Source organism: Nicotiana tabacum, chromosome 3 (assembly GCF_000715075.1).
Source record: "Nicotiana tabacum cultivar K326 chromosome 3, ASM71507v2, whole genome shotgun sequence".
Taxonomy (NCBI): Eukaryota; Viridiplantae; Streptophyta; class Magnoliopsida; order Solanales; family Solanaceae; genus Nicotiana; species Nicotiana tabacum.
The window spans coordinates 13,248,222-13,274,370 of record NC_134082.1 but is presented as its reverse complement, the minus strand read 5'-3'; the positions used below and the strand labels follow the sequence as shown (position 1 = coordinate 13,274,370).

Here is a 26,149-nt window from a genome sequence, read left to right as displayed (position 1 = left end):
GGGAAAACCAAACAATTAGAAATTATTTCCTTGTGAAAAAATGTTTTTCACTACATTCCTTATTACATTACAAAATATTTACTTGATCACTGTATTATAACTTGTTACAATAAATTATTTATACCTTCTTCTTTTTTCAAGTTATCATATCAGGTTTACTATAAATTATTATATACTGTTGTAGGTATATTAATTTAATGGTGTGAAATAATTATACATTATGATCAATGCATAAAAATTAAATTTTATGAAAAAATTCACTGACAGATCCTCTTTAAATAAATTAATTTCACCTCGTCAATTTGATGGTACATGTTTACTTGACACTTGCTAGGTAATGTTGTTCTGTTCTCCTCCTCAAACTAGGTGGCATAAATAAATTTAGAACACCTAGCTTGGGCATTAGAAACTCAATGCACCTTATCCGATGCTGTTGTCAACATATTTCTAGTAGGCACTGTGAAATAATGAGATAACACAGAAGAATTTGTGAAGCTAATCACTCTCTCGTGTTTCTAATTGATATATGTTTGAAGTATATATAGGTTACAAAGTAAAGGAGATAACTACAAGGGATAACAACTGAAATGATAGGGGATAATTACAAATGCAAGAGATAATTACAAGAAATATAAACAAGCAGTAGATAAAGAAATAGATATACTCTAACACCCCCTTCAAGCTGATGTCGGCGTGAAACAAAGACAAAACTTGCTGAAATGCTTAGAGAAGAGTTGTTGCCCAAGCGGTTTCCTCATGATATCTGCAATTTGATCGGCACTGGAAATGAAGCGAATTAAAAGCTTACCTAACTTGATTTGCTCACATACAAAGTGATAGTCTAGTTCAATATGCTTAGTGCGAGCATGAAAAACAGGATTGACACTCAAATAAATTGCACCAATGTTATCACACCTCATGATGGCAGGGACGGCAGGGGGGAAGCCAAGTTCGCAAAGAAGAGAACTGATCCACATGATTTCAGCTGTGGCATTGGCCAGTGATTTATATTCACTCTCTATTGAAGATCGTGCAACAGTGGGTTGTTTCTTTGAAGACCAAGAGATTAAATTACTTCCAAGCAGTGGCGAAGCCAGAAATATTTCCAATGGTGTTCAAACTTGAAAGAACTAAAAACAATCTCGACAAAGGGTGTTCATATATATTTTATACATCTAAAATTAATATTTTATTTATATACACAGTATAAATTTTCGTAATATTTTAGTGAAGGGTGGTCAGTTGACCACCCTTTGTTAAAGGTGGCTTCGCCCCTGCTTCCAAGATACACAAGATATCCACTTGTAGAATGCCGATCATCGGGACAGCCAGCCCAATCACTATCTGAAAAACATTGAAGTTGCAAGGTAGAATTCTTGGAAATAAATAAACCAATGTTGGTAGTGGCACGAATGTAGCGAAGTAAACGCTTCACGGCCTGCTAATGAACTTCAGTCACGCAATGCATAAATTGCGCAAGCTTGTTGACGCTAAATGCAATGTCGGGGCGAGTTAGCGTCATGTATTGTAGGGAACCTACAATTTGACGATATTTCTCAGAATTTGACAATGACTCACCCAATATTTTGCTCAGATTTGGAGTCACCGCCATTGGTGTGGGACACGGTTAGATTCTTGCATATTTGTCTCTTTCAATAGATCAACCGCATATTTATTCTGTGTCAACAATAGGCCATCTGAGACCCTTTTTACCTCAATTCCAAAGAAATAATTCAAGGCACCCAAGTCCCGGACAGGGAAGATTGCTTTAATTTTGGTGAGAAACCATTGCAACTTTGAGTAGTCTGAACATGTAACAACTATGTCATCGACATAAATTAATACATATATTCTTAAAGTACCTTGAAGAAGAAACAATAGTGATGCGTCGGCCTTGGAAGAGTGAAAACCGAGACCCTCCACAAAAGTTGACAAACGCTAAAACCAAGCTCGTGGTACTTGTTTCAAGCCGTAGAGCGAGCGATAAAGCTGGCAAACATGGTCAGGTTTGGAGGGATCAATGTACCCTTGTGGTTGTTCCATAAATAATTTAGTATCTAACCGGCCGTACAAGAATGCATTGGAGATGTCAAGTTGATGAATGGGTCAATTATGAATTGTGGCAAGTGTAAGAACTGTCCAAACAGTGGTGAATTTGACTACGGGAGAAAATATTTCTCGATAGTCAATACCAGATTGTTCTGTGTAGCCCTTAGCAATAAGGCACGCTTTGTAGCGCTCTATTGAGCCATCTGCATTTCTCTTTATTCGAAAAATCCACTTGTTGCCAATTACATTTTTGTTTCTACGGCGAGGCACTAAACTCCATGTATTAGTTTGATGTAGAGCATTCAACTCCTGTTGCATAGCGTCACACCATTTCTAAAATTTCTTAGCTTGAACAATATTTTTAGGTTCCTCCAATAGATAATTTGGTTTGGTTAAGGCTAGGTTGGCTTGGCGTTTTTGCATGGTGGTGGGACGGAGTTGCATGGAGTGAGTGCGAGATGGTTTTGAATTGTCTTTTAGGGCATAATCTGAAAAATCTACAACTAATGACAATCCAGGAGCACTATCGGATTTTGATATAGGGGATGAGGATGAATTTGAGATAGGAGTTCTAGTTAATATTTGAGGAGATGGACATAAAGGTGAATTAGGCAGGGATGAGGGTCCAGGTAGAGAAGGAGTCGGTGATTTAGATAAATGAGGAGAATCTGATAGATTAGAGTGAGATGGGTTTCTATCTAGAGTAGATAAAAATAATTTATTAGGTGAAGGAGAAATATTAGGAGAGTGAGATGGAGAAGAAGTCTTACCAGATAGAGATGCAGAGTCCAAGTGAGACTGAAATGAGCTTGAGATGTGCAGCCATGAGTTATCGAATTTCTTACAAGATGAGTTGGCCGAATTTGCTTTATATGGAAATTCTTGTGAATGAAATTTGACATGTCTTGCTAGATATGTTCGACCTGTGGATTTATCTAGACACCTATATGCACTGTGACTCGGACTTTGACCAAGATAGATATAAGGTGATGTTCGAAAAGAAAACTTATGATGATTGTAACGCCAAAGCAATGGAAAAACCAAACACCCAAACGGCTTGAAAGAGAGGTAGTTCGGGTTTTTGTTGAATAACATTTGATATGGAGATTGTTGCTTAATGACATTTGAAGGGAGAACATTAATTAAAATGGCACTGTGTTCCATAGCAAAGTTTCAATATTTAAGAGGTAAATTTGCATGAGCTAATAAAGCAAGGCAAGTATCTACCAAGTGTCTAATTTTTCTTTCAGAAATGCCATTTTGTTTATGTATGTAAGGACACGTAATTCGGTGTATAATACCAGTTTTATCAAAGTATTTGTTTAATTTTTGGTATTCTCCTCCCCAATCAGAACGAAAAGCTTTAATTTTTGCTTGAAATTGCCTTTCAATCATCTTTTCGAAATTAAGAAAAACAGAGTGAACATCACTTTTATTTTTAAGAAAATAAACTCATGTAAGCTAGTAAAATCATCCACAAATATAACAAAATAACAATGACCCATGGAAGAAAGAATGGGGCCGGACCCCAAACATCAGAGTGAACAATTTGAAAAGGAGTTGTGCTAGTATGCTCAACGGACGCTAAGGATAAAAGAGACAATTTTCCTAAATTACAACTAGCACATGGACTAAGTTTATTTGTAGAACTAGACAAATGATGATTCCTAACTAATGAATGAAGCTTTTGAACATTTGGATGACCTAGACAGAGGTGCCAGTCATCAAGTGAAGGAAACGTGGCCGTCATAGCTGTCTTGGGAATTTGTTGAATGCTGTAAATTCCAGACTCACTTGGGCCGTGCATCAGTAGTTGGCGGGTTCACTGGTCCTTAATAAGAAAATAGGAAGGCCAAAATTCAAAAAAACAAGAATTGTCGGCAGAGGCGGAGTTAGAATTTTAAGATTATGGGTTCTAATTTTATCATCGAACCCTAACACGTTTTAGTTACTGGGTTCGCAATTAAATATTTTTATATATTTAATAATTTTTTCAATACAAATACAGTGTTTAAACAAAAGCTACTGGGTTCGACCGAACCCGTAGCTCCACACTACCTCCGCCCCTAATTGTCGGAGGTAAATTTTTGAACACAGAGTAGATTCTTAACTATTTTTGGAACACATAAAACATTTTTCAAGTAAAGAGATATCAAGGGAGAATGTAGTGTTGCCATACCAATGTGAGAGATTTGAAGCCCTTCACCATTACCTACATGTAGTTGATCCGAACCTGGATATTCATTAATGGCACTTAAACTCTGAAGTTCCGGAGTGATGTGATAATTTGCAGCTGTGTCTGGAAACCACGTAATGGGCTGCATATTTGGTGAAGAAGCTGCAACCACAGAATAGTTAGCCATTGGTGGAGTAGCATAATTATTTTGTTGTGGGAATTGCACAAAGTTACGAGGAACATATCTCTTGCGGCAAGTGACGACAGAATGGTTGCTTAGGCCATAGGTTTGACAGAGGCCACGGTTTCGATTTTTATTGAAGTTGTTGGAAGGGCGTGGCTGATAATTATTTTTTGGATAGTTATTTTAACGTGGAGAGTATTGTGGCCGATATGGCAGAGTAGGCAACAATGGAGTATTATCTTTTAGAACCATATTTGCTACAGGTTCCATTGCATTTTTAAGCAAAATTTCATGAGCTACTAATTGACCATGGAGTTCATTGAACGTAACTTGTTCTGGGCGGAGATTGAGCGTAGCAATAAGACCATAAAATTCAGGTCCAATGTTGCGATAAATAATCGCATTAAATTGAGCAGAAGAAATAGATCTACCACCGGCTCTAGGTTCATCTGAAAGAGTTTTGGCTTTTTGTAGATAGTTAGAAACAGAAAGATCATTCTTCTTTAACTCTTACAGTTCTATATGTAATTGTTGGGAATAAACCCCCTACCAAAATAATATTCCCGGTAATAAAAGTGGAATAATAATGTAGCACCGAGATACGGTAATTAACAAGAATAAAAGAGTAACAATGACACCAAAATTTTACGTGGAACCACGACCCCGAGAGGAGCAACTGATATCACTATAGTAAGGAATTTACACTTTGTAGGCCCGAGTAAAAATACTACAAAGACCACTACAATACTCAAAAGAAATAACCCTATTTTGATATTTCACCTCACTACAATATCGCTCACACTCTCTATTTTCTTCACAGACTATTTTCTTATACCCTGTCTGTGAAACCTCACGCTTTCTTTCTAGCTCTTAGATATATTTTCCTCTGAGATTGTGATATTAAAAATGAGAGCCGAAGCTCTCATTTTATAGGCAGAATACAGCCTACCTCATTTGATTTTACAGGTTCTGCAGACTGCTTAATTTGACAAAGAAATCGAACGTGGGCTGCTTAGCAGCCATATTTGACAAAAGTTAACAAAAGAAGAGAATTCTTCAATAATTCAAGGGCTGGACCCCACAAATCTCCCCCTCCAGTCTCATTCACCCGAAGGAGGTAACTTCGCAGTTTCTAGTTTGAGTGTATGCGGACAAGTTCTTTGCATATCGGAAGGATTCTCACTTGTATGAATCTTTTTGAAAAGATTCGTTCTCCACCTGCTCACGAATCCAATGATATCTCACATCTATGTGTTTGGTCCTTACATTGTACATAGAGTTCTTGCTAAGGTCTATTGCACTTTGACTGTCACAATAGACGACATACTCCTTCTGATGCAATCCAAGCTCTTGAAGGAACCGTTTGAGCCATATCATCTCCTTGCCAGTTTCTGTAGCGGCAATGTACTCTGCTTCAGTTGTTGAAAGTGCAACACACTTCTGCAACTTAGACTGCCATGATATAGCTCCCCCTGAAAATGTAAACAAATATCCAGTAGTGGATTTTCTATTGTCAATGTCACCTGCCATATCAGCATCTGTATAGCCTTTCAAGATTGGATCAGATCCTCTAAAGCACAAACAATCTCCCATGGTACCTCTCAGGTACCTGAGTATCCACTTGACTGCTTCCCAATGTTCCTTTCCAGGATTTTCAAGAAACCTGCTGACAACACCAACTGCGTGAGCAATATCAGGTCTAGTGCATACCATTGCATACATTAAGCTTCCGACTGCTGAAGAATAAGGAACTTTAGCCACGTTCCCTTTCTCCTCCACTATTGTAGGAGACATCTTCTTACTCAACTTTAGATGTCCAGCAAGAGGTGTGCTGACTGGCTTAGCATTCTTCATGTTGAAGCGTTCTAGTACACGTTCAATGTACTTCTCCTGAGATAGCCACAAATTTCTACTTGTTCTCTCTCGAACTATCTTCATCCCTAGAATTTGTTGTGTTGGGCCCAAGTCCTTCATATCAAATGACTTGGACATATCTCCTTTCAACTTTGCTATCAACCCCTTGTCTTTTCCTACAATTAACATGTCATCCACATACAACAACAATATAATAAAGTTATTCTCAGAAAATCTTTTGAAGTATACACATGGATCAGAATAGGTCTTTAGGTATGTTTGACTTTTCATGAATGAGTCAAACTTCATGTACCACTGCCTTGGTGCCTGCTTCAATACATAAAGACTCTTATTCAATTTGCACACCATGTGTTTCTTTCCAGCTACTTCAAATCCTTCTGGCTGCTCCATATAAATCTCCTCTTCCAAATCTCCATGAAGAAATGCAGTTTTCACATCCAACTGCTCCACTTCAAGATCTAGGCTAGCTGCTAAGCTCAAAATTGTTCGAATAGAAGTCATTTTGACAACAGGTGAGAAACTTTTGTCAAAATCAATACCTTTATTTTGTTCGAAGCCTTTAACCCCCAATCGAGCTTTGTATCTGACCAGCTTGCCATTTCCATCTTTCTTGAGTTTAAAGACCCATTTGCATTTGAGTGGTCTTTTACCCTTTGGAAGTTCAACCAGCTTGTATGTGCCATTTTTCTGTAGAGATTCTATCTCTTCTTGCATAGCTTTCATCCACTGGTTCTTTTCTGGATGGTACAGCACCTCCTTAAGACTTTCTGGCTCCCCCTCATCACTGATGAGGACATACTCTGTGGAAGGGTACCTGCATGACTCTACCCTTGGCCTCTCTGATCTCCTCAGAGGTTGAGGTTGTTCTTCTCCCTGAGTGGGGTGCTCCACTTCCTCGACACCTTCATCAAGTTGCTCCCCCTGCTCAATAACCTCACCAGGTTGCTCCCCCTGCTCGGCAACCTCGTCGGTCGTACTTTCTGCACTTGTGGGATTGTTAGAAGTAGAAGGAATAGTAACAAAGTTAGGAATTATACCATTCTTCGCCTTTTCTGACATATCAGCAGCAGTTCCAACTTCACTTTCTCGGAAGACTACATCTCTGCTTCTGATGACCTTCTTCTTTACAGGATCCCATAGTCTGTACCCGAACTCTTCATCTTCATATCCGATAAATATGCAGGGAACAGATTTATCATCTAGCTTTGTTCTCTGCTCTTTTGGTACATGTGCAAAAGCTATGCAACCGAACACCTTCAGATGCAAGTAGGACACCTCCTTGTTGGTCTAAACTCTCTCTGGGATTTCAAACGCCAACGGAACTAATAAACTCCTATTGATCAGGTAACAGGCTGTCTGAACTGCTTCACCCCAGAATGACTTAGGCAGTTTAGCCATTCTGAGCATGCTTCTCACCTTCTCCACAATGGTGCAGTTCATCCTCTCGGCTACGCCATTGTGCTATGGGGTTCCAGGAACTGTCTTTTCATGTCTGATCCCATGACTTAAACAATACTCTTCAAATTCCCTTGAAGTGTACTCACCTCCATTGTCACTTCGGAGACGCTTTAACTTTCGACCTGTCTCCCTTTCTACTAGAGCATGAAACTTCTGGAAAACTTGAAACACCTGATCTTTGGTTTTCAAAATATAAACCCATAATTTTCGTGAAGCATCATCAATAAAAGTAACAAAATATTTGTTACCGCCTATTGATTCAATTTCCATTGGGCCGCAAACATTAGAATATACTAAATCAAGTATATTCAATTTTCTTTCAAACAATGTCTGAAATGAGACTCTATGCTGCTTACCAAATAAACAGTAGTCACAAGGTTTTACCATTGTACCTTTGGCATAAGAAATGAGTAATTTCTTGGCAAGAATCTGCAATCCCTTCTCGCTCATATGACCCATTCTTTTGTGCCACAAATCTGCAGAAATCTCATCTTGTGCCGCGTTCAATTCACCTTGGCATATTTCTGCATTTGTCCTGTACAATGTGCCGCGAGCAACTCCCTTTGCAATCACCAATGATCCCTTAGTGAGTCTCCACTTTTGATTCGCAAAATAGTTCTCGTATCCATCTCGGTCTAAAGCAATTCCCGAGATCAAGTTCATCCGCAAATCAGGTACATGCCGCACATCCTTTAGAACCAATGTGCATCCGACATTTGTCTTGATACAAATGTCACCAATCCCCGCAATCTTTGAGTAACTTGTGTTACCCATTCTCACTGTGCCGAAATCACCTGCTACATATCTGCAAAAAAGATCTCTTACCGGTGTGGCATGGTAAGATGTCGCTGTGTCAACCACCCATTCCGACTCTGGACCTGACAGGTGCATGCATTCCTCTTCCTCATTTATAAAGAGGACAACATTATCATTATTTTGCACCATGGCGGCTGTGTTGTCGTCATTCTTCTAGCCACTGGTTTCACCTTTGCCCTTCCTTGTATTTGGGCAATCTCTTTTGAAGTGACCTGGTTGATCACAGTTGTAGCAATTTCTGGCTCTTGATTTGGATCGGTTCTTTGACTTCCCACGAGCTCCGGATATACCATAGTTGCTCGAACTCCTTTGATAACTCCTGCCTCTACCTTCTGTGATGAGAGCCTGTCCTTGATTTTTAGGCTTCTTTCTCATCTTCTCATTGAGTAGAAGAGCCGATGTGACATCTTTCAACTCAATGGTAGTCTTACCGTGCAAGATGGTTGTTGCCAAATTATTGTACGAAGATGGCAACGAGTTCAATAGCAAGATGGCTTTATCTTTTTCTCGATTTTCACTCTGAGGTTGGCAAGCTGTGTGATTAGTCCGTTAAACACATTTAAATGGGACAAAAAATTCGTACCTTCACTCATGTGTAGGGCGTATAACTGCTTCTTCAGGTACAATTTATTTGTCAGCGTTTTGGACATGTATAGGCTTTCCAACCTTGTCCAAATTCCACGTGCAGTGTCTTCATCAATGATGTTATTTACCACATCATCTGATAAGTGCAACCTGATTGCACTAGCAGCTCTTTCATCCAAGTCAGCCCAATCCTCAGCTTTCATGGTATTAGGCTTTTTGGAATCAACACTAGAACCTTGTGTAATCCTTGTTGGATGAGCAGATCTTTCATCCTTCTTTGCCATGTTGAGAAATCGTTATCTCCGTTGAATTTTGCTACCTCGTACTTTACTCTGGACATTTTTATTTTTCACCAAGTATAGTACTACCGACAGTGAATAGTATGTCAGTGAACGAGCAGAACCTGTGCTCTGATACCAGTTGTTGGGAATAAACCCCCTACCAAAATAATATTCCCAATAATAAAAGCGGAATAATAATGTAGCACCGAGATAAGGTAATTAACAAGAATAAAAGAGTAACAATGACACCAAGATTTTACGTGGAAAACCCTTCTGAATAAGGGAAAAACCACGACCCCGAGAGGAGCAACTGATATCATTATAGTAAGGAATTTACACTTTGTAGGCCCGAGTAAAAATACTACAAAGACCACTACAATACTCAAAAGAAATAACCCTCTTTTGATATTTCACCTCACTACAATATCGCTCACACTCTCTATTTTCTTCACAGACTATTTTCTTATACCCTGTCTGTGAAACCTCACTCTTTCTTTCTAGCTCTCAAATATATTTTCCTCTGAGATTGTGATATTAAAAATGAGAGCCGAAGCTCTCATTTTATAGGCAGAATACAGCCTACCTCATTTGATTTTACAGGTTCTGCAGACTGCTTAATTTGACAAAGAAATCGAACGTGGGCTGCTTAGCAGCCATATTTGACAAAAGTTAACAAAGGAAGAGAATTTTTCCATAATTCAAGGGCTGGACCCCACAGTAATTGTAGTTGGCAATTTTGCGAGACAGAACCAAAGGCGTTACCAAGAGCTTCCCAAACTGCAAAGGAAGATATGAGACCTATAACACAGGGATAGATCTCTTCAGTTAAAGAAGCAAGCAACCAGGAATGAAGCATTTGATCCTTGCAAAACCATGTGTCAATGTCTGGGTTGGGAACTTGAAGGGTGGGATCAGTGGAAGAAGCAACAGTGAGGGTTGGAGCAGGAGTAGTCTCATTGATGAAACCATGAAGATTTTGGTAGTTTAGAAGAGGAATAAATTGAGTTTTTCATGCCTAATAATTTTTTGGTGTAAGTTTAACAGCAAAAGAATAGGTAGAGGTGATGACCGAAGTGGAAGAAGTGAAGGAGGAAGATGTGACAGGAACAACAGACATAGTAAGAAGCGTTGAGAAAAATACTTTTAGGGCTCAGATACCATGTGAAATAATAAGATAACAAAGAAGAATTTGTGAAGCCAATCACTCTCTGGTGTTTCTCCTTGATATATGTTTGAAGTATATATAGGTTACAAAGTAAAGGAGATAGCTACAAGGATAACAACTGAGATGGTAGGGGATAATTACAAATGCGAGAGATAATTACAAGAAATATAAACAAGTAGTAGATAATGAAATAGATATACTCTAACAGGCTCAAACTTAATTTTGGCAAGCCTTTGTTGAATTTTATCTCTTATGAAGTAACTATATATTTGAACGTGTTTTGTCCTTTCACGAAGTACTGGATTTGAAGCTATTTAAATAGTTGCTTTGATGTTTGTGAAGATGTTCATTGGTAGTTCTATCTCAACTCCAATGTCTTTAATTAATCCGACAATCCATATCAACTTTGTTACAGTGTCATGATCCAAAATTCCACCAAAAATGGTGATGTCACCTAACATCCAAGACTAGATGAGCTAATCACACAATAATATAAAAATAATGAAACAAGATATAATAAGTTTGAATTAACATAAAAGGAGGAATAAAGCTCTAACAAATGGCTAAAACAACAATACATAAACCAAACTCCCAAAACCAAGTAGTACAGAGTCATGAGCTCTAGAAAGTAATTAAATACAATAAAATGTCTCAATAGTACAAAATAACATTATGAAATAAGCAAAGAGGACCCCGAAGGATCCTGTGACGGTCATGCAGCGGTACCTTGAATCCTCTAGATAAACAAATCTGCTCACTCCCGCAATCCGATGCTGCCAATACTCGGATATACATAAAAATATGCAGAAGTATAGCATGGGTACGAGACAATGTGTACTCAGTAAGTATCAAGACTAATCTAGGTGAAGCAGTGACGAGGTTCAAATCATGTGATACTCACTAATCAAATAACCATGCAATATACATTATAACCTGCAGCAAGAATATAACAAGATACAATATCATCAACTCAACAAATTAAGATATATCAGCTCATCATACGTAAAACAATCTTAACAATCGAATTAACAGTCAATAACAAAGGCATAGAGTGGCATGTTAAAATTTAACGTAGAAGCATATAAAAATGCACAACAAGGCAAAAAGGATTCACTTACATGCCTTCCACCCTTATATTCAACTTACATCATCCGTCCCCGTATCAATGCCAAACCACATTAATCGAGGTACCATATCCGGCCTCTCTCGGCTCTGATTGGGGGCACCGGTGCTTGCTCCACTGCTTCGTAGAACGTGTCTTCACCATTTATGAGAGAATAGAAGGTAAAGGTGCACACTTTGGAATAAATAAATTCATACCATAAAAATGAAATAAAGTGAAGTTTCTCTAATAATCGGGTAACCCCTCGAAGATAAGTACACATGTCTCTGTATCAATCTACAAGGCTCTACTAGAGTTGCTCATGGCTCGTATAACCTATGAACCTAGGGCTCTGATATCAACTTGTCATGAATCAAAATCCCACTAAAGGTCGTGATGGCTCTAACCTCCAAGGCTAGGTCATCTAATCACACAATAATATAAAAGAACAGCGAAACAAGATATAATAAGTCTGAATTAACATAAACATTCTGAATAAAACTCCAACGAATAGCTAAAACAACGATACATAAATCAGACTCTCAAAATTAGGTAGTATATAGTTATGAGCTCTAAAAACTAAATACAACAAGATGTCTTAATAGTACAATAATATCTGAATATAAAAATAACAATATGAAATAAGCGAAGGGGGGTCCAAGGGTCCTGCGACGGTCATGCAGCACTACCTTGAATCCTCTAGATTAATAAATATGCTCACTCCCGCAATCCGCTGCTACCAACACTCGGATCTGTACAAAAATATATAGCAGTGTAGTATGAGTACGGGACAACTTGTACTCACTAAGTATAAAGACTAACCTCGGTGAATTAGTGACGGGATTTAAGTCATGTGATACTCACTAATCAAAGAACTTGTGCAATATACATAATAACTTGCATCAAGAATATAACAAGGTGGATATCATCAACTCAACAAATCAAGAGTTATCAACTCAACATAAGTAAAACAACCTTAACAATTGAATCATCAGACAATAACAGAGGCATGGAGTGGAATGTTAAAATTCAACATAGAAGCATATAAAAATTCAAAACAAGGCATAAAGGATTCACTTGTAAGCTAAGCTTCCACCCTTATACTCAACTTCCATCATCCGTCTCCACATCAAAATCAAACAACAACAGTCGAGGTACCACAATTCGCATATACGTCATCAAGAGAGAAACATGAGAGAGCGACCCTAGGGGATGGATCCATATCCATACGCTGGAAGGAAAATACCTTATGCCATAACAATAACAATATCTTCATAATAGCTTCACGACAAAGACCTCGTGCCATAACAATAATAATATTATCATAATCGTCGGGTAAAGAGCTCGTGAATCGAGGCAAACTCTGAATACTAGATATGACCTCAAAATAACAGGGGTCAAGGTCGGCTAGTGAGACGATGGGGGATAAGCTTCATCGTCGAGAAGGAAACAGCCCGGATCACCAACTAAGGCCCCTAAATGATCGCTAAGTGATAAAGGAGGTATGGGTGCAATCATCAAATCATAATATCCGCACGGAAGAGGCCTAGTGTCAACATCAAATCAATTCTCTCAACATGTCCATATGTGCCATAATCATAAAAAATTCAAGATAATAATTTATCATCCAAGAGACATTCTCACAATACATCGATAAGGTGTATAAAGACATAATAATAATAATAAAGTGTGGATGTGTGCTCGAGGTGTGAAACATGAATACAACTAAACTAATATAGTAATAATTTCATAAATGCCTATCTTAGCTAAATAGGAGATAATAATCCTAAACAAGATCTCTAGTATAAAAGGATAAGCGCACATAGTCATACAAAAAATTTCACGTGTATGATAGAGAGCATACAATCAAATTAAGGCATAATAGAAGCCAAAGTCTAATCCCGTCATATTTCATACATAGTACCAGCATATACGCTCGTCACCTTGCATATACATTGCTTTACATACATTACACCTGGCCCACATGATCAAAAACCCCGAGTAAAGCGGTAGATCCTGATTACCCATAATCCCAAGAGTCCAAATATGTGATTATATTCTAAAATCAAATCCAAAATAACCTTCAAATTCAAAAATTAATTCTCTTAAGTATTAGGAACCCCCCCCCCCCAAATTTTCCTCAAATTTTCAAGTTTTGAGTGTTAATAATCCATGTAGATTCTTGAAATAATATAAAAAATGAGTAGAGATCACTTACTCCAAAGTATTATATAAAAATATCCTTCAAATATCGCTTAAAGTATAGGGTTCAAAATATGAGAGAATGGCTAAAATCCTAAAATATAACACTTATATGCATTGCACAGGGGTATCCTTCGCGAACGCAACACATGCCTCGCATTCGCGAAGCACAAACAGTATCAACCTCAAAATAACCTTTCGCAAACACGAAGGTCTTCCCGCGAATGCAAACCACCAACATGCCTAGCCTACGTGAACGCGAGCTCAGCTCACGAACGCGAAGGCAAACTCCCTTCCTGACTCTCCTACTACACGAACGCGAGGTTTTTCTACGAACTCCATGACCAACCAGCCCACACCCTTTATGAATGCAAGCCAATTGATGTGAATATGAAGCACAAAATCCCAAATTCCAGAATCCTTTATCACGAATATGAGACACCTCTAGTGAACTCGATGAACACCAGACACTAGCAAAATCTGATGCTCCAAACTTACAGAAGTGGTCTGAAACCACCCGAAACACATTCGAGCACCTCCGGGACCCCATCCAATCATACCAGTAAGTTCAAAAATACTACCCGGACCTATCCAAAGCCTCCAAAAATATGCAATAACATCACATCAATGAAACATAGATCAAAACACAAGTTGAACTTCTCTTAAGTTCAATAACTTTCCAAACTTTAAACCAAGCATCCAATTCAAGCTTAACCAATCCGGATTACATCCAAACTTTGCACATAAATTTCAAATGACAAAAAGAACATATTCTAAATTTTAAAATAATAATCCAAATTTGATATCAACAAATTCAACTTCCGGTCAAACTTAGAGACTCCACATAGCGCTCGCGTCCCCACTACTCCTCCGGGATCCAATAGCTGATAACCTCCCTTCCAACTCCTGAGCTTTATCTTTAGTCAAGGATCTCCACCTGATCCCCAGGTCATCATCGTACAAACCTCTTCTTTCTCTTTATCATGATACCAATGTCCATCACCAAAAGCCTATGATGCGTCGCGAGGGTCTCATGATAACCTTGCAATCCTTGCACAACCCTCTATCACACTTCCTGAGGAGGAGATAATCAATCCGAATCTTCGCCATCGTACTTTGGAAAGTAACCAAACGCTCCTCCCTCTTCGAAAAACTAGAGTTCGCAATCCCCAACTCAAATGCCTTAGCCAAATCCAACAGGGAAGTACCTCCTCTGTTCCTATCCCTAAACCCGAAGCTGCCATGTACTTCTCCATAGCCACCAGAAATCGACCCAATATGACCATTGAAATTCCCCCCCCCCAATAAATAACCTCTCAGCATGCGAAATATTATGCACAACCTCATCCAACCCCTCCAGAAGCGCCTTTTAACCTCCTTATCCAAGCCCACTTGTAGCGCGTAAGCGCTAACTATATTTATTGTCACGTTCCAGAATCTAAACTTCGAGGTCGTGATAGTGCCTAACATCTACTTTCTAGACAAGACGACGTAAAACAGAAAATTAACTGATTTTAACAATTAATAACAATATATTAACAACGAAAATGATAAAAGTCTGAAGTATAATAAAATAATACTGAATAGCGAAGTTTAATAATAACCCAGAAGCTGGTGTCAAGAGTACATGAACATCTAGAGTGCTAAAAACATGGTCTGAATAAAATACACTATATTGAAATTCAGAAAAACAGTAAAGATAGGAGGAAAGGAGACCTTGGGGTTGCGAACATTGTGCAGTTGTACATCAAGTCTCCGTCAGCGGCTAGATCTGAGCAAAAGCTACTGAACGCTTCTAGGACCAACTCTGATATCTGTACAAGAAGTGCAGAGTGTAGTATGAGTACAACTGACCCCATGTACTCTGTAAATACCGAGCCTAACCTCGATGAAGTAGTGATGAGGCTAAAACGGTCTACTTACAATACGTTGTACGTTGTAGTAATAATAATAATAATAATAATAACAGGGAAGTAAAGCAATTAATTTATGGAAATGAACTCGAACCTCACTATCAAAAAGCCCATAATAACAAGTCTCGTAATCTCGTATAAAAATACTAAAACCAAAAAAACAACAACAAGTACAACACACACAATCTGTTATGGCGTGCGACCTGATCCCACCATATCATCCTTTATCAATATCAAGTACCACGTATATAATTCGTTGCGGTGTGCAATCTGATCCTACCATATCATTATTTATCAACATCAAGTATCCTCCCTTATTCTACCGTTTCAATTCCATATCTTTCAATTTTCATTGCGGCGTGCAACCCGATCAACATACACTTCCAATTAACATAAACAATCCAATAACTCAAAGTTACAAGAATTTTTATATCAAAGAGTAACAGTACAAGGCAATAAAAGACAACATAATAATCAATGAATCTTTAAAATTCTAAATCTCTACTTTACAAGTTTATCGGTGTCAAAAAAACTCATCAACTCACGCAAATGAAACTACATCTTAGAATGCAACAAATATTACAAGAATAATAGGACAAATAAAGCATGTGACAGTCAAAGAGTGCAAGTAAAATAATTAAAACCAAGTAGCAATTAAGCACGAATTCATGGAAGGTCCGAACAATATAATACAAGAACAAATAAATTATAATTAATAATTTTGGCATAGAAGTCAAATAAAGCATGTAACAACTAAGGCATGAAATAGGATAATTCATGAAACAACGAGAAACATGGAAACAAATATCTTGATGGCATATATACACTTGTCACCTCACATATACGTCGTTCTCTCACATAATCCACACATCACATAGTTCAAAAATTCCTAATTTCCTCAAATCAAGGTTAGATCCAACATTTACCTCACTCTGCAATCAAATCAAAGCTCAATCGGGGTTTTTCCTCTAAATTTCGCCTCCAAACCAATCGAATCTAACCAAATATAGTTCAAACAATTCAAAATAATCTTTAGAAACTATCCATGAGCAAAAAAGATTCATCTTTAATAATTTTGAAAAAAGTCAACCCCGAGCCCACTTGGTCAAACATTCGAGATTCGGACCAAACCCAATTACTTATTTACCCCCGAGCATGATTATGTGATTAATTTTGAAATCCAACCTCAATTTAAGGTCTAAATCTCAATTTCTACCTAAAATCCCTAATTTCTACCATGAAAAGGCATAGAATAAATGTTAGAAATCAATAGGTGTTTATGAAAATGGAAGAAAACAATTTAAAATCTACTAACCTATGAAGTTGGGATGAAATTTCTCTTCAAAATCGCCTCTAGGCCGAGCTCAAACTTAAAAATGGTGAAAAGTGAAGAAAATCCCAACTTTTGAAATGTTTAGTACTTGGGCGTCGGGTGTTCTTCGCATTCACGAAGCACCTGACGCGTTCGTGAAGAGCACTGGCCAAGTGGCCATCGCGATCGCGATCAACCCTTCGCGTTCGTGAAGGCTTAGCCCCCCTTGCCTTTGTGTTCGCAAGCCAACATCCGCGTTCGCATAGAGTTACTGCCCAGCTTGTCCGTAGATCCCAAACCCATCGTGTTCAGAGGGAAAGGCCGCGTTCGTGAAGGGTAAAGCCCACACTAATTCACGTTAACAACCAAGTCCTCGCGTTCGTGTAGAAGAAATTCCTCCCTGGCCCTATTTCCCCTTCGCGATCGCGAGTGGCTTCGCGATCGCAAAGCACAAAGTGACAAGTACCAGAAGATAGCTGGAACCAACAACTTCTAAGTTCAAAAGGGGTGTGTAGCCTATCCAAAACTCACCCGAGCCCCTCAGACTCCAAACCAAGCATGCACACAAGTGTAGTAACATCATACAAACTCTCATGCGTGATCAAAATACAAAAATAACACCTAGAACCACGAATCGAACATCAAAATGTATGAAATTTTCAATGAAACTTAAGAACATTCAAATTTATGACCGAGCATCCGAATCCGGTCAATCAACTCCATTTTGCACCAAATTTTACAGAGAAGTCAATAATAGTAAAATAAACCCATACCAAGTCCCGTAACTAAAATCCGAACCTGATAGCTATAAAGTCAACCTACAATCAAACTTTAGAGTTCTTTCACATTCAAATTATTAGTTTTCAACAAATCATGTTAAATCAAGTAAGGGACTTCCAAATTCAATTTCGGGCAAATTCCCAAGTCCCAAATCACGATACGGGCTAACGGGACAGTAAAAATATTGATTCGGGTCCGTTTATACAAAATATTGACCGTAGTCAACTCAAATTATTTTAAGTCATAAATTCACATTTTCTTAAACTTTTCACATAAAGACTTTCTAAAATAAGACACTGAATATGCACGCAAATCGAGGAATTCTAAACGGAGCTAATCGAGGTCTCGAAATACAGAAATAAAGGCTTAAGCTCAAAATGACCTATCGGGCCATCACATTTATGGTGCACTCTCCAACCACTAACTTAATAGTCATTAATCTATCATTCACCCTCCTAACTTCAACCACAGACTCTCTAATATCCATATCCACCAAAATACTCACTCCATTCTTACCCTTCATGACTCTAGAGTACCACAACTTATACCCGTCTACATCCCTTGCCTTCAATCTACCTACCTAATCTCCTGGACACACGCTACATTGATTTTCCTCTTCTGGAGAATCTTCACCAACTGTATAGGCTTACTCGTCAATGTTCCTATATTCCACGACCCGATTCTCAACCTATAAGATCCCTTATTCCCTTACGTCCCTTGCCTCCTGTACCACCCCATGTCCCCTTCCCTATCCCTGGCCCTCCCTAAGGATATGATGTTACTCTACCATCTCATACCACAACCACTATACCTACGACAGATCCCAAGAAAATCACTAACACAAAAGAGGCAACGAACCAAACTAGAAGAAACAAGTTGTAACTGCAGGCATGCTAATAATATGATTAAACTTATGCGAACTAAAATGGCAGCAATTCAACTAACACAAAGAAGAGAAACCAGAAAGCGGTATATACCAACTCTAGAGAATAAAACTTGGAAATTCGACTTGGTGCACACCCGAGGTAGTGAAAACTAACGTTACTTCCAACTCCCACTGGCCTTTCCAAATACTAACTAGGGATGCCCTGCACCGCTCGCTCGTACGCCTTACGCTCGTTGCCAACTGTCGCGGCTAACAACCTGAAAAATCATAACACACTAACCAAGCCCAGACTACTCTACTAAATGATAGGCAGATTGCCAACGAGTGCAGCGGGGAGTGTCGAAGAATCGAAGAGGCAAATACAAAGAAGGGGGAAGGGAGTGGGGGTCAACTCAGATAGAAGAAAGAAGAGAGGGGTAAATAGGGGTCATCGGCCAGAGTTGTCGCCGACGGCGGCAGCCTTGCTAGGGTTTCTAGGGGCGGGATGAACAAAGAAGGGTAGAGGTAAAGAGAGAAGAGAGAATAAGGAGGAGAGACGAGATGGGTTGTCGGCCGGAGGATGATGGTGGGGACTGAAGCATGGAAAAGCAAAGCAAGAACAAAGGGTAAGAAAGAAGAAAAAAGGGGGGGAGGCAGTGAGAAGAAAGAGGGATCAGAGGGGAGGGGAGAGAGGGGCAGCCTACCTGCACGTGGTTACCGGCAATCTCTCTGGTGAGTGTAGCAGATTGACGGTGAGAGAGGAATAAAGATCGAAAAGAGAGAGAGAGAGAGAGATAAAGAGATAGAGAGAAAGAGAGAAAGAGAGAGCCCTTAGACAAAGAAAAAGTATGTTCAGAGTAATTCATGAGCATAGTATATGCTTGATTAATCGTAGAGAAAGGAAATATAAGAAGAATTTGAATTCCAGCTTAGAGATCATTTTCAATAAAGCTAATTAAAAACTAATACAATTTTCTTATTGAAGAAACACCACAAAATCTTCATACTTTGGATAATTACAGCCATGCAAGGGCACTAATACCATAAATCCTTTAATTTCGAGTAATAGACAAGAATACAAGAGGTGCCTGGAGTTAGGATTGCAGTTTCTGTGTGTAATTAAAGGTTTGAGAGTCATTCACTCGGTCAAAACTCTCTTCTAGGTCCTCCTAGACTGTATAAGCATTCGTAGTATATGTAATTCCACTAGTTAGGTTTTGAGCCACAGAATTCATCATCCATAAAAGCATTATTCCATTGTACTGTTCCTATTGATATTAGTATCTTTCACAGATTTCTTCTTCTTCAAGGAGCCATTAACCTTAACAAGCTTATTTCAATCAAGGCAATGCGCATAGATCGATACCAAAGATAGTAATTCTTGGTGATAATCAATTGAAAGAAAATTAGAGACATACTACTAATATCGCTTGAACGCGAGATACAGTGGATGTGTAGATTCAAGTGTGACTCCCTACTCAAATTAATCATCTTCAACTGCCATTAATGAACAACTCAAAATTTGCAGAACTTTCTCAAAGAATTTTATAAGAGATCAGAAAGAAAAAATTGAGATGGGAAAAGAGAAAGAGGATCAATCCACAAGTTAAGTCATTGAGCTCGTGGCTCTGATACCTTGCTGAGATTATAGAATAGGAAATCTGAATTCAATAAATAATAGAGAGGAGAGAATTTAGCATAGAACAGAGAGAAGATAAATGTTCTCAATTGTATTAATTTGATTATAATCTATACAAGGTGAGTTATTTATACAACTCATAACTAACTGAGTTAATCCACTAACTATCTCTAACAATATAACTAACTACTGATTGTTGTATTAATTTTGTCACACACAAATAGACTATTTTGCACCTTCATCTATACACTTTCTAATTAATGCCTTTCTTCTTAACAAGTTGGATAAATCGAGGAACAAAATCACTAGTCAAATCTGCAAGCATCGAGTAATATACAAGGTTAACTTTCAATTGCACATTGTATACTCTAATTTGACTTTAATAGGTATAATATGATGTATGTGTATATTATATCATTGAAAATATCCAATCATTATAGTGATTCAAGTGAAAGACTCTCCATGATATAAAGCAGAATCACAAACATCCATCTTTAACCCTTGTTAATTAATAATATTAATTTTCCTTTTTCAATAAAAAACTACAATGCGTATACTTTTTCATCATTGAATGAAATAAGAATCTCACTTGTCTAATTAACTAAACACCTTAAAATTGATATTACTTGCTTGCTCCTTTATAAATATTTGGAAGGCAAAATTACATAACCGACTATGACATGTATTAGTAATTCTAGTAATAAAGGTGCTTTTGCATATATATACTCGATTTTTGGGTCACAATTGAAACTATATTCACTTTGCAAAAAAGTTTGCGAGCGTACCCACTTTACGATCAACTTTAGACTTATCGGGTCTGAAGTTAAAAAAAATAGCTGAAGTAAAAAAATTGCATTAATGCACTTAAGGCTAAATAGGTCTGAAGTGCAACCAATGATTTCATGCACTTAAGGCTAATAAGTCTGAAGTGAAACGTTACACTTCAGATGCACTTAATGCCAATAAGTCTGAAATGAAAAATTGCACTTCAAATGCACTTAAGCCAATAAGTCTGAAGTGAAAATTTGCACTTCAGATGAACTTAAGGGCAAATAGATATGAAGTGTAACCAATGGTTTCATGCACTTAAGGCCAATAAGTCTAAAGTGAAAAATTACACTTCAGATGCACTTAAGGCCAAGAGGTCTGAAGAAGAAGAAGAAGAAGAAGAAGAAGAAGAAGAAGAAGAAGAAGAAGAAGAAGAAGAAGAAGAAGAAGAAGAAGAAGAAGAAGAAGAAGAAGAAGAAGAAGGAGAAGGAGAAGGAAAAAGAGGTCTGAAGTTGTTTAAAAAGTGGGTACAAGTTAAAACTTTTTTCAAAAGTGAGTATAGGTCAAATGGGGGCGACCAAATAGGGCGCCCCGTGCAATTCCTACACTAATAAACTATAAAGTATCGCAATAGATTATAAATAGTTGACAATTTTAATAAAATAATGATTGAGGAAGAGGTAGGTGCATTCTAGAAGAGCCCTAATTGGGCCTCGGGAGTTCATGCACAAGAGATGATTGAGTCCTTTTAGTCAAAATTTGCATGTTTTTATGTTTTATATATAAGTAATATGCACCAAAGGTGCACATTTAGCAAAAGTAGGATAACTTGCACCATCGATGGCAAGAAGGCGGAAACAACCATCAATGGTGAGTTCAATTGTAACTCCGGCGACCACAGGAATTCAAGCGTTCACGCCATTAACATTTGGTAGCTTCCTTCCTACTCGATTCCAACCAATTCGAGAGGAAATTGAAACAATTGCTGAAGAGGAATGTAACAGTGACAAGCAATGAAACAGTACATATCTAGCTTAGGAGAAGGAAAATCAGAAGTGTAAGGGCCAATTGCCAACAATTCCATGAAGATTATAGTTCTCAGAAGCAGGATCTTGGGCGCAACCTTCCCCAAATCTAGAACAACATGCAACAACAGCAAATGGAGGAAACAAACAGAAACAACATGCAAAGGAGCATAGGCAGATAAATCGCAATTCTCAGATGGGCATGAGACTGGAATATGTACCACCAAGTCATCGAGATGGTAAGATTGTTGTACAAATTGTTGAGGAAGGTGTGAGAGAGTTGAATAACTACTGGGCGATTGCCTTAATTGGTTATGTTCTAGGTGATACTCCATATAAGAAATCTATGGAGGCTTATATTGATTCAGTTTGGGATTCTGTATCGAAACCTCAAATTTTGTATCACAGTGATAGCTATTATGTTTTTAGATTCTCAACAATTGAAGATAGGGATCTAGTAATGCAAGCAGGTCCATACTCATACCATAACAAGCCATTCATACTGCAGAACTGGTAAAGAGAATTTCATTTTGACGCTAAGTTCATTACAACTATTCTATTGTGGATTCTTTCCCTAGCTTACCTTTTGGATATTGGACTGCAGATGCACTTAGCAAAGTGGCTAGTGCTATTGGAATTTCTATATATACTGACAGATTCATGGCTGATCTTAACAAAATTTCATATGCAAGGGTCTTAGTGAAGGTTGATATCACTAAGCCAATGCTGGAGAGTATAGAGATTATTACTCTATCAGGAACTATACAACAGGAAATTCTGTATGAATGGAAGCCAAAGTTCTGCAGTGAATGTATCTATTTTGGCCATGACAATTTTGAATGTTGGAGGAATAAGCTGCAGAACAATGAAGAGGCTGAGTTTAAAGCTCCAAAAAGAAGGAATAGAGTTAGAAAGAAGAAAACAATGCAGGAATGGAAGACAAAGGAAAAACAAGAGCAAGATTGGAAGATAGATGGAAAAGGAGAAGAGAATCGGCAAGTAGAGGCAGGAAAGGGTAAACAAAAAGCAGTAGTTAAAGATACCTCTATACAAGTGATCAGTAGAAATGAAGAGTGCAGAAGTCAGCATAGCTATAGCCTGCAGCAATACAGCAGTCTCATAATGATGAGGGCATCATTACAAATAGGTTCAAGATTTTGGAAGAGTGTGCTCCAAGCACTTCAAAAGGAGATGGGACCGGATTGATCCTACCCTCAAACCACCATGATTATATGCACTTGGAATATAAGAGGGTTGAACAAGTCCTATAAACAGAAAGAGTTAAGGCTCTTTATGAAAAAGAATAAAATAGATATCCTTTGGTGTCTAGAAACTAGAGCAAAAGAAAAAAAGGCAAAAAAATATAGTGAACAAGGTAACAAGAGATTGGGGTTACTGTTGCAATTACACTAAAGCTATAAATGGAAGGATTTGGCTCTTATGGAAGACACACCCGACAGTTAAGGTACTCCAAATACATGAATAATTCATTCATTGCTCAGTGGAAGATCAAGCAACAAACTCCCTGATTATGTTGACAACAATATATGCTAGGAATAAGGTGCATGAAAGGGCAAACCTATGGAATAAATTGCATATACTAGGTTGTCACATTCAAATACCATGGCTTATTAGTGGGGATTTTAATAATGTGTTAACCATTGAAGATAGATTAGGACAGCCAATGACAAGTAATGAGGTGCAGGATTTCAAGTAGTGTATTGATAACATGCAATTGACCCCACTAAGAACAAAGGGGTGCTTCTTCACCTGGTGCAACAAACAAAATGCTAATGATATAGTTTACAGTAAAATTGATTTGGCTGTTAGAAATTTCAGTTGGACTCAGACTTATGGACATCTAGAAGCTGATTTTCTAGAATCTGGAGTATTTGATCACTCCCCAATTGTAGTTCAATTATGGAAGAGAAGAACTATCTACCCAAAGCCTTTCAAGTTATACATGGTGACAATGGGCCATAAGGACTTCACTCTTATGGTGAATAGAGTATGGCAACAACAAGAAGAGCAGGATCCTATGGCACTTATATGGTCGAAGCTAAAAATGCTAAAAAATGAGGCTAAGGTCTTAACAAGGCTATGGCAAGATATGAACAAATACCGACTCAAATTAGGCAGAGTCTGAAGTGTGTTCAAGCAGCTCTGGTCACTGATCCCTTTAATCAGCTGTTGATTGAACAGGAGAAGCAGAATATGGGTGATTTGGAGAAATGGAGTACAATAGAAGAAAGAATATTGAAGCAAAAATCTAAAGCAACATGGATTGATTATGGTGACTCCACCTCTAAATATTTCTATGCACAGCTAAAAATAAGGTCCAGTAAGAATAATATTACTTCTGTGTACAATGATTTGGGAATGAAGATCATTGATCCAAAGGCTGTGGAAAAGGAGTTTACTAATTTCTTTACACAGCTAATGGGAAATGCTAATGGATTAATGCCATGCCCTAATACTAGTATCATTAAGGCAGGAAACTGTCTCACTTTACAATATTAACAGTAACTAATCATGGATATAACTCATGAAGAGATTGATGAAGCAATTAGGGATATGCCAAAGGATAAAGCCCCTAGTGTAGATGGTTTTCCTATAGAATTCTTCACCAAGCAATGGGATATTGTGAAGCATGACATATATGAGGTTGTATCATATTTCTTTCACACAGGTAGAATGATGCCAACATGGAATTGTACTATTATTACACTGATTCCTAAGATCCCAACTCGATCTAAAGTGAAAGACTACAGGCCTATAGCAAGTTGCACTACATTGTATAAAGTTGTTGCAAAGATAGTGACTAGAAAAATAAAGAAGGTAATAGAGGTGATCATTGGGAAGTCACAGTCTGCATTCATTGAAGGAAGGAGTATCTTTGATAACATCCTATTTAGCCATGAGATGTTCAAAGGCTATAATAGGAAAGGTTTATCACCCAGATGTGTGATGAAAGTAGATATTAAAAAGGCCTTATGATTCATTGGATTGGCAGTTTCTTAGTTGTATTCTAACTGATCTTGGGTTCCCCCAGAAGTTCATCCATTGGGTAATAGAGTGTGTTTCAATAATGTCTTACTCGTTGGTCTTAATAGTGGCCTTACCAAACCATTCCAGGCCAAGATAGGGATTAGAAAAAGAGACCTCATGTCTCCTTACATATTTCTCATTGCAATAGAGTATTTACAAAGAGAGATGAATCAACTACCTTCCACAAAGTAATTCAAATACCATCCAAGATGTAAAAAGCTGGGAGTGACTCATATTTGTTTTTCTGACGACTTACTTATGTTTTGTAGGGAAAATATAACCTCAGTAACCAAAATGCAGGAAACTTTTCAAAGATTTTCTACTGCATCTGGCCTTCAGGCAAATGCAGACAAAAGCTCCATGTATATTGCTGGAGTACACCAGGAGATCAAAGTCTCATTGCTCAACCTAACATGGTATACAGAGGGATCAATTCCTATTCCATTGTTTGCAAAGAAGTTAAATATTTACCAATGTTTGTTTGCAAAGAAGTTAAATATTTATCAATGTTTGTCACTTGTGGAAACGATCACTGAGAGAGTTAATTGTTGGTCAGCTAGGATGCTATCATATCTAGGAAGAGTACAACTCATTAAGTTTGTATTCTTTGGCATGCAGACTTACTGGGCTCAAATATTCATATTGCCGATTATGAAGATGATTGAAATAATTTGCAGAACATTCCTTTGGACTGGCTCAAGTGCTACATCTAGGAAAGCACCGATAGTTTGGGACAAGGTCTATTAACCAAAAATAGCTGGGGGATTAAATATTATCAACATGAGGCTATGGAATAAAGCGGTAATCCTTGAAATAATTATGGGCACTGACAATGAAAAAGGATGCATTATGGATCAAATGGACTCATTGCTATTACATAAAGCAGAAGGAAGTTGACACAATGAA

At 38.0% G+C, this 26,149-nt stretch overlaps 1 protein-coding gene across 1 annotated transcript; it reads left to right on the top strand.

The window, feature by feature from the left end:
- The first annotated feature begins 23,924 nt into the window (after positions 1-23,924).
- On the top strand, positions 23,925-24,715 carry LOC142175691 (uncharacterized). The gene is made up of 2 exons (XM_075242667.1): positions 23,925-24,281; positions 24,398-24,715. The coding sequence occupies exons 1-2, from the start codon at positions 23,925-23,927 to the stop codon at positions 24,713-24,715; spliced, it is 675 nt and encodes a 224-aa protein (XP_075098768.1).
- Positions 24,716-26,149: the final 1,434 nt, after the last annotated feature.

Excerpts from the sequence above, each read along its gene's own strand:
- LOC142175691 (XM_075242667.1), top strand. The coding sequence starts at position 23,925 with ATGCAATTGACCCCACTAAGAACAAAGGGGTGCTTCTTCACCTGGTGC. Across the intron at positions 24,282-24,397 it reads TGCTAAAAAATGAGGCTAAG|GAGAAGCAGAATATGGGTGA; the intron begins GTCTTAACAAGG and ends TTGATTGAACAG.